Below are 15366 nucleotides of genomic sequence, written 5' to 3'. Positions count from 1 at the left end.
AGGCTTATCTAAAGAAATTGCAAAAGGGGGATCCTCAAAAGTATGAGAGGGTCAAAAGTCAAAAAGTATTAAGGCTGAGGTAAGTGTCATCTCGCTTTATCCCAAAACCCTCAATGAGTATTTCATCAAAGAAGGGGATACCTTCTCTTATTGTGGATTTAACAAACCATGATACGATATCTCTCAAAAACTAATGTCAGGTCTTGAAATCTTTCAAGAAGATCGTGTAGACTCCAACAAAGATTGGCAAGACAAAGCAACCTCATTCAACATTGAAGACTTATTCGAAGGAATAATCGCTACACTAGGTGACGCTGAAGATTGGAATCCAAATCCGCAAACAATGATCCATCCAGCCGAAGGAGCTATACCCAATTGAACCTAGTTTTCAGAACATGCCTCTATGATAACGTCGATAGTTCCAATTCTAGTCCTAGTTTCAATTTCAGTTCTTCTAGTTTCAGTTCAAAGTCTGAGTCCGAGTCTAGTTCTTCTTCTAGTTCTTTTGAGTCTAGTATGTTAGAGTCTGATGTAGACGATGAATTTGATGTCAATGAATTACTTTCTTCTGGCCACATTGTGTCTCTTCTTTCCTACATCAATGAGGTCGTAATGTTTAATGATCCATCACCCGATCTCTTAAAAATAATTCAACAAACTGAAGAAAAAAGAGCTCAAACCATCACTGAGAGCTTCAGAATCGTCAATTTGGGATCATCAGAATTGCCAAGAGAAATAAAAATAGGTTCTTCATTGAATGAAAGAGGCCCAACCTCTGATTGAACTTTTAAAAGAATTTATAGAAGTATTCGAATGGTTATACGATGACATGCCTGATATTGTCATCAGCATTGTCACTCACCGTCTACCTTTATACCATGGGATGAAACCAGTAAAGCAAAAATTAAGACGAATGAGACAGGAAGGGATCCTAAAGATCAAGGAAGAAGTCACCAATCAACTTGAAACAAGATTTTTAGAGGTAACAGGATAGCCTCAATGGTTGGCCAATAAGTATATCTCGGACAATTTAGATGATGTAATATATCTTATTAAGTTTTAATGTATGTTTTTATTTTCATACCCAAAAAAGAAAAACCTTCAAAGGTCCAATAAAAAAGTCACTTTTTAAAAATGACCAATGACAATTGGACGGACAACTTAAAATTAAAGGGAAATGCTAATACATATTGGGGAGAGAGATGATTGAATCTGACTCTAAAATTTGACATGTTGGTCAAACTATGCCTACTCTTAGCAATCCAATAGTTGGAACTTGGAATTGCCACTTCACCCGTCAAAGTAGCTTAATTGAGTTGACTATGAGCCACATAAGAAGGGCTTCTTGTGCGAGCCATACAAAAATCCAAATTTGCTCTCATAAAACTTTGAAGTGTCTTTTTATCCTTTCACTTTTAATGTTTTAGAGTGAAATTTGACAAATGATTGGCGTATAGTTCTCTATAACATTGATCTATTTGACAAGAAAAAAAAAATTATTATAAAATTTAAATGTTATCATGATCAATGAAGTATAATATATTACAACTTGAAACATGGCAATATGTACAACAACAAATGAATGTCACAATCCAATGAAAGGTCAAATAATTTTCTTTATAATTTTTAGGGTCATGATTCATAACCTTATGTACCATGTCTCATCTGACATAATAGTCATATTGTCAAAGACAGGTGAGTCCATATAATATATGACCTAAAATCTATCTTGTTGGCATTTGGCACTAGCTTATGGTACACCAGCGGTGTAATCAATCTTTTTCTAAATGCCTTTCCTTTCAAATATGATCAGTACAACAGAATGCATTCATTCTAATGTGGAGGATTGTTGTCGAGCTTTTATTCTTAAGGGGCTTAATACTAGGGATGTAAACGGATCGGATTTGGCTCGGATAGTGCTATATCCGCATCCGCATCCGATTAGCTTTCGGACGGATTCGGATAGTGCTAAACGAATATAGACACGGATATAGATCGGATATTTTATCCGTTTACATGTAAATATAGCTTTTCGGATAGCTATAGCCTATCCGTATCTGCATCCGTTTAACTTTCGGATGGATTCAGATAGTGCTAAATGGATATGGACACGGATACAAAAATGAAAACGGATTTCGACTATTCATTTACACCCCCTACTTAATACCCCTAGAAATCAATACCTTGTGAAGAAATGGGACATTCAGCCCATTTGGTCTTCTATGTAGTTTTGCTCTTTTTGTTTTGTTATTTGTCCCCTCTTGGGCCTCCCTTTGGGATTGTTTGAAACGGATTTTGTGGTCATTCAATTGTTTATTTTATTGTTTTGGGGCCCATAGTTCTCTCAAGATCTGTCTTCGAGTGCCTTAGTAGGCAGTTCCCCCTGTATTTGTGTTTCGAAAATTTAATACTACCTATCCCCCCCCCCCAACCCAAAAAAAAAAAAATTCCCAAATTATAAAAATTTCTCTAGATTTCATTACTACGAAATAATAGTATTCCTATAATTTTATGAAACTTTAATCTCACCTTTTAACCACTTCTTATGCTTAGTTTAAGCTAATATTTGACACCTGAACCTGAAGTGGGTGCAAGGTCTTTTCTAACATTATTGCTTGAAAAAACCACCCAAGTCACCTTGTAGTTTTTTAAAGGGGAAAAAACAAATGTGGGCTTATGACATGATACAAGTTACGGACTTTAGTCACATGTATCTTCTTCCTTTTTTATTTTTTACTTTTAATCACTTATCTAGTTCACAAGTGTGCAATGCAAATACTAGGATGAGTAGGCTTTAAATATTTCGTTGGTAGGCCATGTTTTTCATTTCCACCTATTTTACGCCGAAACAAATGGAGTCATAGGTGAAATGATTACATGATTGATGCTATCGATGGCCATGGTGATGGAATGACTGAAGAAACTCAGCCCTCTTTGTTATCATGCAGCAAAACCCAAATTAAATTTCTGAAACTTTGACAGTGAATCTTGGTTATTTTCTGTACTATAATTTCCAGTAAGAATTTTGACATTCCCTTTTTCTCATTTTATGAATCCAATCTTTATTAATCGTTCCAGGTATCAGTTCAATGAATTTAAATCTTCTCTAATTTTCCAATGGTGTAGTGCGGTAAAGTTCGGGGTGGAGAGGTCGACACCTGGCAGCTCGGAGATTCAACGGTCCGAGTTCATTGACTTTGTTTTTTTTTTTTCTCTTTCATCTCGAGCTCGGTATTGTTGGATGTCCAACCTGCCATGTGTCGACATCTCCACCCCAAACTTCACCGCACTACACTTTTAGGCCTCGTTTCTTTAGCAGAATAGTCTGGAAGGGGTGGAAAAGTTATGATTACCCTTAGTAATCCCACAACTCTCCTACCCCATAAACCCCTCTTAACAAACGGGGCCTTAGGGAATTGGAGAGGAATTGTTTTTCCAATTTTATCTTTATTTTTTGGGTTTGAGATCGTTGGGTGGTTGCATGGTCTCTACACTAGCGTCTAGGTCAATAGAAGTGTGCGGGGGGTTTCTACCCAAAGGGTAGGAGTATCATTTCACAGTGACCTGTGGGGGGCCGTAGGGGACGCCATCAAGCAAGAATCTTTTTCCCTTAGGTTTTTTTAAAGGAGAGAATTGGCCATGCCACCAACTTTCAATAAGCTAGTTGCATGCACCAATAACAGAGTTGGACACATTAGGGCAAAAGATCTTTTCCAAAGGGGGAGGAGAGAGGATGATGGTGGCGTACCCAACCATTTTTTTCTTTTCTTTTTAAAAAAATTGTTTTTTCGGAGAAAAGTTCTCTGTGGGGGGGGGGGTAGTGTAGGGATGTAAACGGATCAGATTCGGCTCAGATAGTGCTATATCTGCATCCGCATCCGATTAGCTTTCGGACGGAATCAGATAGTGCTTAACGGATACAAACACAGATACGGATCGGATATTTTATTCGTTTACATGTAAATATAGCTTTTCGGATAGCTATAGCCTATCCGTGTCCGCATCCGTTTAGCTTTCAGATGGATTTGGATAGTGTTAAACGGATATAGGCACGGATACAGAAACAAATTTCGGCTATTCATTTACATCCCTAGGGGAGTGTATTGCCACACCTAGACATAGAGGAGGCCGAAATGATTGCCCCATCCCATGAAAGGCAGAAATCCACCCCTATGATATCAACGTGCAAGTTCTCATTACCCCCCCCCCCCACATGCATAGGAGCCACGCTTCCTCCCAGAGAACGACAACCCTCTCAACCACGAATAGATATCGGTCTCTATCGATAACAATAACCTTTTTTGTTTCAATACCGATACCGATAGTCAATCCACACTGTTGAGAATGAGAGGAATCAAAGAATCTTAGAACCACCGACAGAAACTGAGGGTTGAGAAGTCCCCTTCCCGTGTTTGTTACACTCGTGACATACGCCCCACCCCCTCAACAACAAAATTAATTATAATTTCCATTTTTTTAATCGAAATACTGTATATTCGCTAATATAAATATTTGAAGCACACATAGATTAGTTTCAGACTTTGAGTTGCAGAAACACAGATTACTCAGAAAGGTAAAAATAATGAAAGGAAGAGATATAAAAAAAGTTAGGTTTTAATCAATTTTGCTTTTAAAAGGTAGGAAGGAAGGCAATCTATCGTTTTCTCTCCTCAATTGTCGCATTTGATAATCAGAACGGAAGAAATAAATAAGCGTCGCCATTCGATTTTCCAACACTGTATTAATAATCAGCGAGAGTGGAAAAATAGAAGTTAGGGTTTTTATCCCTTTCGTAGAAACTGAGCTGTCTTTATTGTCCCTACCTGATTAAAAAGGCTTCTGGGTTATCAGTTTTGGATCTTCGGTTCTTAAAAAAGTGTCGGCACTGTGAGAGTTGGTAATGGCTCTGATAAATTGGGAGATCTGCGAGTGAGAGTTGGAACCTAAAGGTTTCCATTTCGTTTTTCTTCTCTTCTATATTTCAGAATGGCTGTGGATCCGAAACAGATTTTGGGCGCTTTCCTTACTTTTTCTATGTTTGCAATGCTTGCGAACATGATCAAGGAAGATCATTTTACTCCGACTAATGTAAGTGCAATCTTGAAATTGAAATTTGAACTGCATTCTTGATCTGCGTTTATCTTAGCTTTGATCTGATTCTAGAGGAAGTAATGCCTTTCATGTTTGTGAAGCTCTTATTTACATATTAAAAGCTGAATTTTGCTTCTTTTTTTTCATTTGATTTATCTGTTTATTTGTTGTCTTATTAGATCTGATTGTTATATCTGCATTTTCTTGATGTTTCTTTCTGACATTAATGGAATTTCTGCTTTTCTTGTTTAATTTTCAGTTTTATTTTCTTTTCGCGATTCTTCTTGCATCTTGTTATCTCTAATTTGTGACAGGGATTTCTCTAATAATGGATCTCATATGAGTTATTTGCTTCATGTATCCATACAGTTGGATCTTTATGCTTTCTTACTGATAATGTTTTCTCATGTTTCATTAAAGGTGAAACTTCCAGGACCACCAGAAATTCAATATGATAAAATCAGGATAACAGAGCCAAAACGTGTAACAAATCCTAAGAAGAATACGGGACCATGGGTAGAAGATGGCGTAGAGCTGAAATCATGCTGGACAAGGCCAGCACCAAGTAAGTTCTCATGTTGGTTGTAATATGAAACCTTCTTGATTGTGACATACTCTGATAAAACTTAAGTGCTTTTGTCTCTTACAATTATTCCTCTTTGGGCTTGCAGAAGAGGCAGAGAGCTCTGGTTTTGTTACATTCTCATTGATGCATGGTCCGGAGTACCACATCTCACAGGTATTTCATGCCATTCACTTTAATAATAGTTATTACATTCATGTTTTCTTGTTAAAATTTGCTTTTACTAGAAATGAGGGCATCCACTAAAGTTATTGTATATGCAGAACTGAATCCACTGCTTTGAAAGCACAATTATGTGGTTCCATCCAGGCAGTGCTAAAAATCAATCTGGTTTGCTGATCATGTCCATCTGATCTATTTTATTGTATTTCATGGTAAAAATTATGGTGAAGAGAGAAGAACAAAAAATATTTTAAAGTTATGGTTATATTATTTAATATAACTTTTTTTTCCTTTTTCATTTGTGCTGCCACCATCATGTACCTTAACTTTATTTGTCAGATATTTTGTGGCCACTTGAGTTGGACTTGTTACAACGAAATTCTTGATGATTTAGTCTAATAGTATTTTGTTTTGGGTGGTCATAATTGTCATTAATGTTATTGAAGTGCATCATGTTCACTTGAGTTTTGTACCCCTGACATCACTATTTTTGAGATAGAAAAGAATTTCCTGCACAACTTCTAGGTTTGAAGCCAAGTAATGTTGGAAGCCTCGAAAGGTGGAAAATTGGTAAAATAGGCTGCTAAAAGCCCTATAACAGCTGTGGGTTATTGTCTCTGTGCACTCAGATCGTCGCAGGGAGTTGTTCCCTTTTCATCAACTACTTTTCTTGAGAGAAGAAAGCCATATGAAGCTCCCCACTCCCACCCCCTCCAAGAAAATAAAAAGGAAAAGGAACTCTGGCATTTCTGTAATTTTTTGAATGTGGTCAGAGTGTCAAAGAGACATACAGAGTTCCATCATGGGAACAAAATTCCCTAATCCCGGAGCTGCTGTGATGGGGTTCTCACCTAAGTAATTAGGGATTAGAATACCATAGGAAATTTCAGAATCCCAGAAGTTAAGGACCCAAAAATTGAAACCAGAATTGACAACTATCAGAAATAGATACTCTCAAATACAACAACTTACGAATTAGTAACTCAGATTTGCTAACTTCTAAATTAGAAGACCAGAACTAGAAACTTCCAAATTTAGAAACTCGCGGAAAGTAGAAATCAGTAAGTAATACTGGACAAAATTTATCGACTGCTGAAAACAGAAACTGAAATTAGAAAGACAAATAAAAAATAGAATCAAAACCGGATTTAGAAAGTATTACTAATCAGGATTTAGCAACTGGTTAAGAACAGAAAAAGAAATCAGAACCCCACGTTAGCTTGAGAATGGGTAGTTCAAAACAGCATTGGTCCCGTCTGAAATAGATGGCTGAACTGAGGAACAGAAGCTGACTGAACCCGGAACTTCAGAAACAACAGAACTGTTAGGAGGCTGAATCAATTGTGATGTCTGGCTTGGAACAGATCCGAAACAGAACTGTAGCAGGGCAGAGCCCTAGAATACCAGAACCGTGAGAGTGAATAGAGGAGATGAAGAAGAAGAATGGAGAAGAGGACAGGAGAGAAAACTTGTGATCGAATTGATCAGCCTCCTGTCCCATAGCTTTATTTATAGGTTTAAATTATAATCAATAACTCCAATTGCAACTACGAATCATAATGTAACTAGAACTAAAAACTAGGACTAAGACTTAGAAACCTAATCTAAGTACAAAAACCCCACAGCAAGGAATCTCGATTCGAACTAGGAATAGTGTAACCGAGATTCTCACAGCTTGATAGTTTAACACTCCCCCTCAAGTTGGAGCGTACAAATCACCAAGATCCAGCTTGGAACGATTTTTCCGGAAAGTAGGTCCAAACAGAGGCTTGGTAAACATATCACCAAGTTGATTAGCGGTGGAAACGGATGGAGTAGAAAACAGAATACCCAACAGAATGGTGTTTGGAAAACAGAGAACTAATCTGTGGAGAAGAAGAAAAGAAAGAAGGGATATGACTTTGGAATCACCACCAATCGAACGTACTGAATCATTACAGTAGGGGCTGGAACAAGTCAACACAATACCAAGTTCTGAATCACCACAGAACAATTGGGCAAAAGCCATCTTTATTCACTCGTAAAATCGTTCTAGGCTCTAAGGTTCTTACATGATTATATAATGTTGCTGTAAACTAAAGCAAACAGTTAATAGAAAGTACAAAGAAATTAGAAACTAGGCCTCAATCTCGTGTACCTAGATGTTACCCGTAATATCAGCCCATTAAAGCACCCTTTTACAATAAATAACCCAAAAGTAAAGGACCCAAAGCCCTTTTAACCCATTGGGGTCTTTATGTTAAGCCCATTTAGGCCCGAGCTGGCTGACCCAGATCTTATCCAGATTCTGAGCCCAGGTTCTGATGTAGATCAAAGGAGGAAGAACAGAAATAGGGCCAACCATCTTACAGCCAGTCCATCGAGCCTAGCCCAACCACCCAGCCTTACTATTAGTGGGCCAGATTGAGGCACACTACTATGTGGTAGTCCATGCATGAGAGACTTTTAGTAGTTTTAGTTAGTTTCTATTTTGATATAGACTCTTTCTACGTGGTAGTAGTTATCAAAAATACTCTTTGCATGTGCTAGTAGTTATTAATTTAGGGACTGTTTCTATTTTGTTAAGTAGCTACAAGTTGGATTCCATTTTGTATTTAGTTTCTAATTAGAGGGTTTCCATTTTGTAAGATCTCCTTTCCCATGCAAGGAGGGATCCAGTTACTGTTTATCGACAAAAGAGGGGCTACCTACAAAACACCCCATGAATTGAGTTTGAATAAATTGGCTTGCTGCCTAGGGACAGTAATGGTGAGAGACTGACCAAGGTCATAAGTGAGAGGCATTGGTCATATCCCTTCTTCTTTCCTTCTATCCTTTTCTTCTTTTTTCCCTTCCATTTCTATATTATTTTCCTGCAACTTTAGGTCCTGCTGAAACTATCCGGTACCTTTTATTCGAGCTGCAGTCATCTTTCTGCTGTGATATTGTGGAAGGAGTTACTGCATCCATATACCCTGCGGAATTTTATGTTTGAAGTTCTGTTCCAACAACTTTCTTCTATTGTATTCTTCAATCTACCCATCAGATCTTTATGATGTTTTGAAGAGTTATTCAGTTGTCGAGGGATTTTCATCGACCAGAAGCTTAATCCTATCCGATGGTCAGATCTGCTGCAACTTAGTAAGCTTCTAATATGTCATACTTGCTAATTTCAGTCCTGTGTTTCTATCTGTCCACTTAACCATCAGATTAATATCATGTTTTTGGAGAACTTCCCAGTCATCGATCCCTACCTGTGGCTACAATTTGATGTTGATATACCTAGCAGAATGAGATATCTTAATAGGTGCTAAATCTGTTCTTGCGATGCTATTTTGAAGTGCTGTTGATTTGAAGCTTCTGTCCGTTGGATTACCTTGGGCTTGGTATACGTTATTCCCTGTATTGAGTGGTTGTTAATGTTGTTAATTTGAAGGTGAGTTACTATGCTGGTGTGAAGTCACAGCTAGACTACTATTTCTGAAACCTAGTTACTATTATGGTGATGTTGCAATATCTCTCCGTCCTACCATTGGATTAAGGTCAACTTTTGGACTCTTGAAGACCCTAGGGAGACCTATTACTACTGCTAGTTTGGAGCTGATCAGACTTGTTGATTGGGGTTAATTCTGGTGTTCAACCTGTTGGTTTTGTAAGCCCTCCAACTTTGTTGATAGAATTCTGATTTTCTACAGTGATGTTAGATTGAATCCACCAGGTTCAGTTAAACCAGAAAACTGATTCAAACCATGAACAACAGGACTAGATTAGACCTGGTCTACATGCCATCGCAGGAGCCTCTCTTTCTTTTTTTTCCGCTAACAAGGGTGTCTGGACCTTCTGCCCGGCTAGTCCCCCAGGCACGCGCATACGCTCCTACACACACAAACCAGGTCAGCTCCGGATCCTATGAGAACCATAGAATCCGTGGGGCTGGCCCCAAGGGGGTTAAGGGGAGTCGAACTCAGGACGCATGTTGATTTAGGCATGCTCCCTTGCCAACTGAGTTACACCGTTTGGTTTGGAGCCTCTCTTCCTCTTCATGCTGGCAAACTACAAAATGCGGTGAGTTTTCTGGGCCTGAATGACCAACTGGGTTTGGGTCAGTCCCAGGTAGTGTATCTGCATCAGGAGGGGACGAAGAAGAAGCTGATTTTGATGGATAAAGCTTTTCACTTGGCCAGTGTCTAACTCACACCATCCACTTATAGGAGATTGGAATGTGTTGGTAATGTGGTTGAATCCACCGGGTTCAGTTAAACCAGAAAACTGATTCAAACCATGAACCACAGGACTAGATTAGACCTGGTCTCCATCACATCGCAGTAGCCTCTCTTTCCTTTTTTTTTTTGGCTAACAAGGGTGTTTGGACCTTTTACCCGGCTAGTCCCCCGGGCGCGCGTGTACGCCCCTACACACACGAACCAGGTCAGCACCGGATCCTATGAGAACCATAGAATCCGTGGGGCTGGCCCCAAGGGTGTTAAGGGGAGTCGAACTTAGGACGCATGTCAATTTAGGCACGCTCCCTTGCCAACTGAGTTACACCGTTGGGGTTGGAGCCTCTCTTCCTCTTCATGCTGGCAAATTACAAAATGCGGTGAGTTTTCTGGACCTGAAAAAAGGTTGAAATATTTGGTACAGACCAAAACATAAAATCAAGAGGGATTGGGTTTGCTGAGATTCAAACTGGACCCGGGTCATCTTCGTCTGGATGCCCAACTGGGTTTGGGTCTGTCCAAGGTAGTGTGTCTATATCAGGAGGGGATGAAGAAGGAGCTGATTTTGATGGATAAAGCTTTTCACTTGGCCAGTGTCTGACACACACCATCCACTTATAGGAAATTGGAATATGCTGGTAATGTGGTTGAGAGTTCTAGAGACTAGAGAGTATTTTAGAAGCACAAACCACGTTGCATTCCAGAAAAATTGAAATAAATACTAGCACAACAGGGACAGAATTGACAGCTATTAGTAGAAATCAAAATATGTAGAATCAGAACAAGTCATTGCTGAGATTCGTGCGGGTAAATCTACTTTGAATTTTAAAGAGAGGGTTTGAAAACATATTTATTCTGACTCAGAGGGGGAAATGCACTGGAGTACCGATGTGTACCATGCACCTGAATATACTTATCTCACAAACCAGTGGTATCTTCTGTTCTATTTTCTGGTTGAATATAGTATGATTTCAAATCTATAAAACAATGTAAGAATCTTGTAATTCAGAAACCAGAAAATAGAGTTTTAATGAAGCCTTGGGTGGTGATGAATAGGCTAGAAAAATAAGAACATATTTTAAGAAAGAATGATGACACAAGTCTAAATACTAAATTTCAGACCCATTGTATCAGCTACTAGAGAAGATATGTATCAAAGAAGCAAGCTGGAACTTGACTGAAAATAGGGTATCCGCCGAGAATTGGAAACCAGGAGAAAAAGAGAAAACAGAAGAAGAATTGGAAATGAATAGAAGAATGGAATGAAGATAGCACACGATTTGCAGTAGAATTCAGAAATAGAAGAAGAAGAAGAAGAGGAGAAAAGCAACCCAATAAATCTGAAATACCAGTTCTGTGTGCAGAGCTCAACAGCTCAAAAGCTCTTGAAAACAAATTTAATTTTTAAAATCATATCATGTCTAACTGATGGGGTTTCTACATATGTATAACTTCTTAATTTCCTAAACTGATTCATGAAAAGACTCCTAATCACTCTCGTATACCGATTTGACTCAGTAGACGTATACTATGACCCTCCCCAGACCCCGCAGTGGCGGGAGCCTCGTGCACTGGGTACGCCCTTTTAAGTATCCAAATCTAACTCAAACACTTAACTACTAATCCCGTGTATAACTTCAGACCCACTTTATGGGCGTATATTAGGCCTGTTACAATGAAACTCAACAAAATAAAGGGCCCAGCCTATAACACAACTATCCAAAGCTTGTTTTCAGCTTATTCGATTGCCACCTGGCCCTTATGACTTACTTCTAGGCCTCCATATGGGAAATTATTTCTAATGCCACTGCATTAGTCGGTTATTGATAACAATCATTAGAAAGGTAAAAATGTGGTTCAATTGATGCTAGTGATTACAAGATGAATCCCTAGGATGATTTTCATATTTTAAATGCCAATAACCCAACATTAAGGATTTCTGCAAAACCCTCCCATGTCTTGAACTTGATGGAGGTCAACCAAAATCATGCCAAAAACCTCCAATAAACTTTGACTGTGGACAAACATTATGTTTTAGACCCAACAGAGTTTTTGGAGGGAAACCAATATATTTGATGCTTTTATTTTTGGGTAATTTTACATGGAATGCTCTTGATTCCAATTCATCCAAATTGAAGTGGGAGGGCAAAATGGTGCCGTGAAATGACAAGTGTTGCTAACAGTTAAGTTTTACCTTGATCAGTTTTCTTCTTTCAAAACATTACTGTTGGAAAGCCAATCTAGATTTATTAGTGATGATTTATTAATTTGGAATTCGTCTGCTTTGATTTAAACTAATTGACTAATTTCAGATGCGCAGTCATCTTTTCATCCCTACACATTCCTGTTAGTTGGATTTGGATAGTCCATCAATTACACCCAAGGATTTTAAACTCGAAATTGAGGGGTCAAATTGGTTCCAGCCGATTCCGATCCAGAGGAATCGGCCAGAATTTGCCCCAAAAAACCCCAGAATTGCCCCTCATATTTGAAAACCCAGCGATCCGGTCCCAAAAAGCCTAGAATCGGGATCGGTCGTGGCCAATTCTTATCCAAATCGGCCATTCAACCGATTTGATTCTGATTTTTGAAACAGTGATTACACCAGGTTTATCTGTCTCTAGATTTCTGCCATTGATTAAAGGAAGATGATACAGATCACTACAAGGCTCACTAATGGTGGCATTACTGGGATCTACATGCAGTTGCCATTAATCTCTCCTGTCGCATCTGTGATTGTCTATGTTTCTGCCAACCTACATAGGTCAGTCCTTATTGTTTGATTCATTGCTTTTTGTTTCAGATTGCTGATGCAGTGGTGGTTGCAAGATATCTAGGGGCAACACTCGTGCTCCCTGACATCAGGGGAAGCCAACCAGGTGACAAGAGGTCAGTGTATGAAAAAACTAAAGCATAACAGTAATCTTGCTGGCATACCATAAATTAGTTGTGCAGTTTTATTAATCTCTCTGCTTGTCAATTATACCTTCATTGAAAATTATATGTCAAATAAAAATTTCAGTAGTAGATTTTAAATAAATACCTCCAAATTACAATCATTGGAGATTCAATAATCTTCTGCATGGGTTGTTGTCAGCTTTGAGATGACATATCAGGCCATGCTTCACCCAAAAAACAAAATTGGTGTGGCTTCTCAGAAGGAAGCTCATGTGGATGGCCATGTTGAGGGAATGTAATAGAACAGTTTTCTCTAATTTTACCCTTCTTATCCACAGTTAGTGGGCTTCACCTGGCTGATTCAGTTACTAAATTTCCCAATTTGGAATGAAGCTTCTTGATGATATGCTATGTAAACATTATAGAATGATGCTTTTTTATTTTATAAATGATATATTTATTTGATGGTTTGCCAAACCAAATGATTAATATTGTTACTTTTGTGCCTAAGCAATGACTCCTAGTGAAGAAATCTCTTAGGCAACACAGAACGACTAGACTCCAATACCACTGACCCAGAATGGAATAAATGTAGAATCCTATTTATCTTTGTTTTCTATCTGTTCCATGCTCTTGAATGCATGGAGCGCATGTGGATGTTTCAAGGACATGCCATTTGGTCTCCTAGACCAAATGATATTATATTGGATTGTCTTCTTTTTCCCCTCTTTTTTCCCTTACTCTAATATATTTTTTTTCGGGGGAAGTCTGCTTTGATTCTTTTAGCCTCCCTAGTTGCATAGTGCCAGTCTATCACTTTTGGAATGATTTATGAAATGAAAATTATTGAAATTCTTCAGGAACTTTGATGAAGTTTACAATGTTGAGAAGTTTGTTAAAAGCTTGGATGGTGTGATAAAAGTAACAAAAGATCAACCTGCTGAAGTAGCTGCAGGAAAGCTTGCAGTTGTGAAGGTCCCAAACAGGGTTACTGAAGACCATATTGCTGAACACATTGAACCAGTATTTAGAATGAAAAGAAACATAAGGCTTGTGACTTACTTCCCTTCTGTAAACATGAGAAAGGCAGAGGGGAAGAAGGGTCTGGACTCTGTTGCATGTTTGGCCATGTTCGGTACACTCCAATTGGAATCAGAGCTCCAAGAAGTGGTTGACTTGATGGTTGAGAGACTAAGAACTTCCAGTCGAAAGTCAGGTGGTAAGTTCATTGCTGTGGACTTGAGGGTTGATATATTGGAAAAGAAGGCTTGCCAAGGAAGAACAGACAGTGGAAGGAAAAGCTGTTACGATGCGCAAGAGATTGCAGTATTTTTGAGGGAAATTGGCTTTCAGAAGGACACTACAATCTATTTGACACAGTCCAAGTGGCATGATAGTCTTGATGCTCTGAAGGAATTCTTCCCAAAAACTTATACAAAGGTATGGGACCTTTACTTTTGTGCTGTTCGAGAGTTTGTGAGAGAGATTAGGCACAAGAAAGAACCATTTCAGGTCCAATTAATGAATCAAATTAATTAAACAAGAAGATTGCACTCGCCAAATGCACCCCTTGTTTAATCAAGCATGAGATGCCTCTGTCTTTATACTCTATTGAGAACTTGACATTTTGGAATTTGTTTGCTTTTTGTACTTTCCAGGACAGTATAATACCGGGGGATCAGAAGCATAAATTTCTCGATTCTGGAGCTTTTGAAGTTGAGAAGGTCCTTGACTTCTATATCTGTTCTGAGAGTGATGTTTTTGTGCCTGCCATCTCCGGGCTGTTCTATGCCAATGTTGCTGGGAAGAGAATTGCTTCTGGTAGGACGCAGATACTTGTTCCGTCTGAAGTATCCAGCTCTTCTGCTTCTGCTGCTGACTTTATTTCCTCCTATGTTTCCAAGAAGAACCACCTTGCACACTCGTGTTTCTGCTAAGGTTGCGTAAGTATCAACCTGAAGAAAGTTTTGAATACTTCCTTTCCCCTTATAGCTCTTCAATCCTCTGAAAATAGGCTATGTTGCAGTTTCTCTGTTCTGCTGTAGCCTGATTTGGTTCTTTTTCCGAGTAGATGTGATTGGGTGTTTGTGCTATCTTTCTTTAATTGTTAGCCAAACCCAAACGCAGTATTCATGTGAAGAAAGTTAAAATGTGCCATTGTTCTTATCTTTATACATTCATTATACAAATCTTTGCACATGTGTAGTGCAACAAAAATTGTATTTGTGCATTATTTAGTTCTATTGTCTTGTTTATTTTGAGCAGCTCTCGAGATAAATTAATGCTTGTGTTTTGGCGATGGCATGCCTTCTCGCAGTTGGAGCCTTGGGGTCTTATTTATTTATTTATTTATTTTTTGGTAAAAGGAAATCATTTATTGAAGAAATGTGAAAGCTAATGGTTATGAATTACATAACTCAAGAAGCCATGGAT

At 38.5% G+C, this 15366-nt stretch overlaps 1 protein-coding gene across 1 annotated transcript; it reads left to right on the top strand.

Moving 5' to 3' along the window:
• The first annotated feature begins 4731 nt into the window (after positions 1-4731).
• On the top strand, positions 4732-15138 carry LOC122661921 (protein MANNAN SYNTHESIS-RELATED 1-like). Its single transcript, XM_043857434.1, has 6 exons — positions 4732-5094; positions 5512-5656; positions 5763-5830; positions 12839-12924; positions 13794-14373; positions 14592-15138. Exons 1-6 carry the CDS (start codon positions 4987-4989, stop codon positions 14868-14870), a joined length of 1266 nt encoding a protein of 421 aa, XP_043713369.1. The 5' UTR covers positions 4732-4986; the 3' UTR covers positions 14871-15138.
• The last annotated feature ends 228 nt before the right edge of the window (positions 15139-15366 follow it).

This window comes from Telopea speciosissima, chromosome 5 (genome assembly GCF_018873765.1).
Source record: "Telopea speciosissima isolate NSW1024214 ecotype Mountain lineage chromosome 5, Tspe_v1, whole genome shotgun sequence".
In the NCBI taxonomy this organism is placed as follows: Eukaryota; Viridiplantae; Streptophyta; class Magnoliopsida; order Proteales; family Proteaceae; genus Telopea; species Telopea speciosissima.
The sequence above is the reverse complement of the archived record's forward strand: the minus strand, read 5'-3'. Positions and strand labels throughout refer to the sequence as shown.

Coding starts and splice junctions, on each gene's coding strand:
- LOC122661921 (XM_043857434.1), top strand. CDS start 4,987: ATGGCTGTGGATCCGAAACAGATTTTGGGCGCTTTCCTTACTTTTTCT. Junction 5,095..5,511: donor TTACTCCGACTAATGTAAGT/GCAATCTTGAAA, acceptor GTTTCATTAAAG/GTGAAACTTCCAGGACCACC. Junction 14,374..14,591: donor TCCCAAAAACTTATACAAAG/GTATGGGACCTT, acceptor TGTACTTTCCAG/GACAGTATAATACCGGGGGA.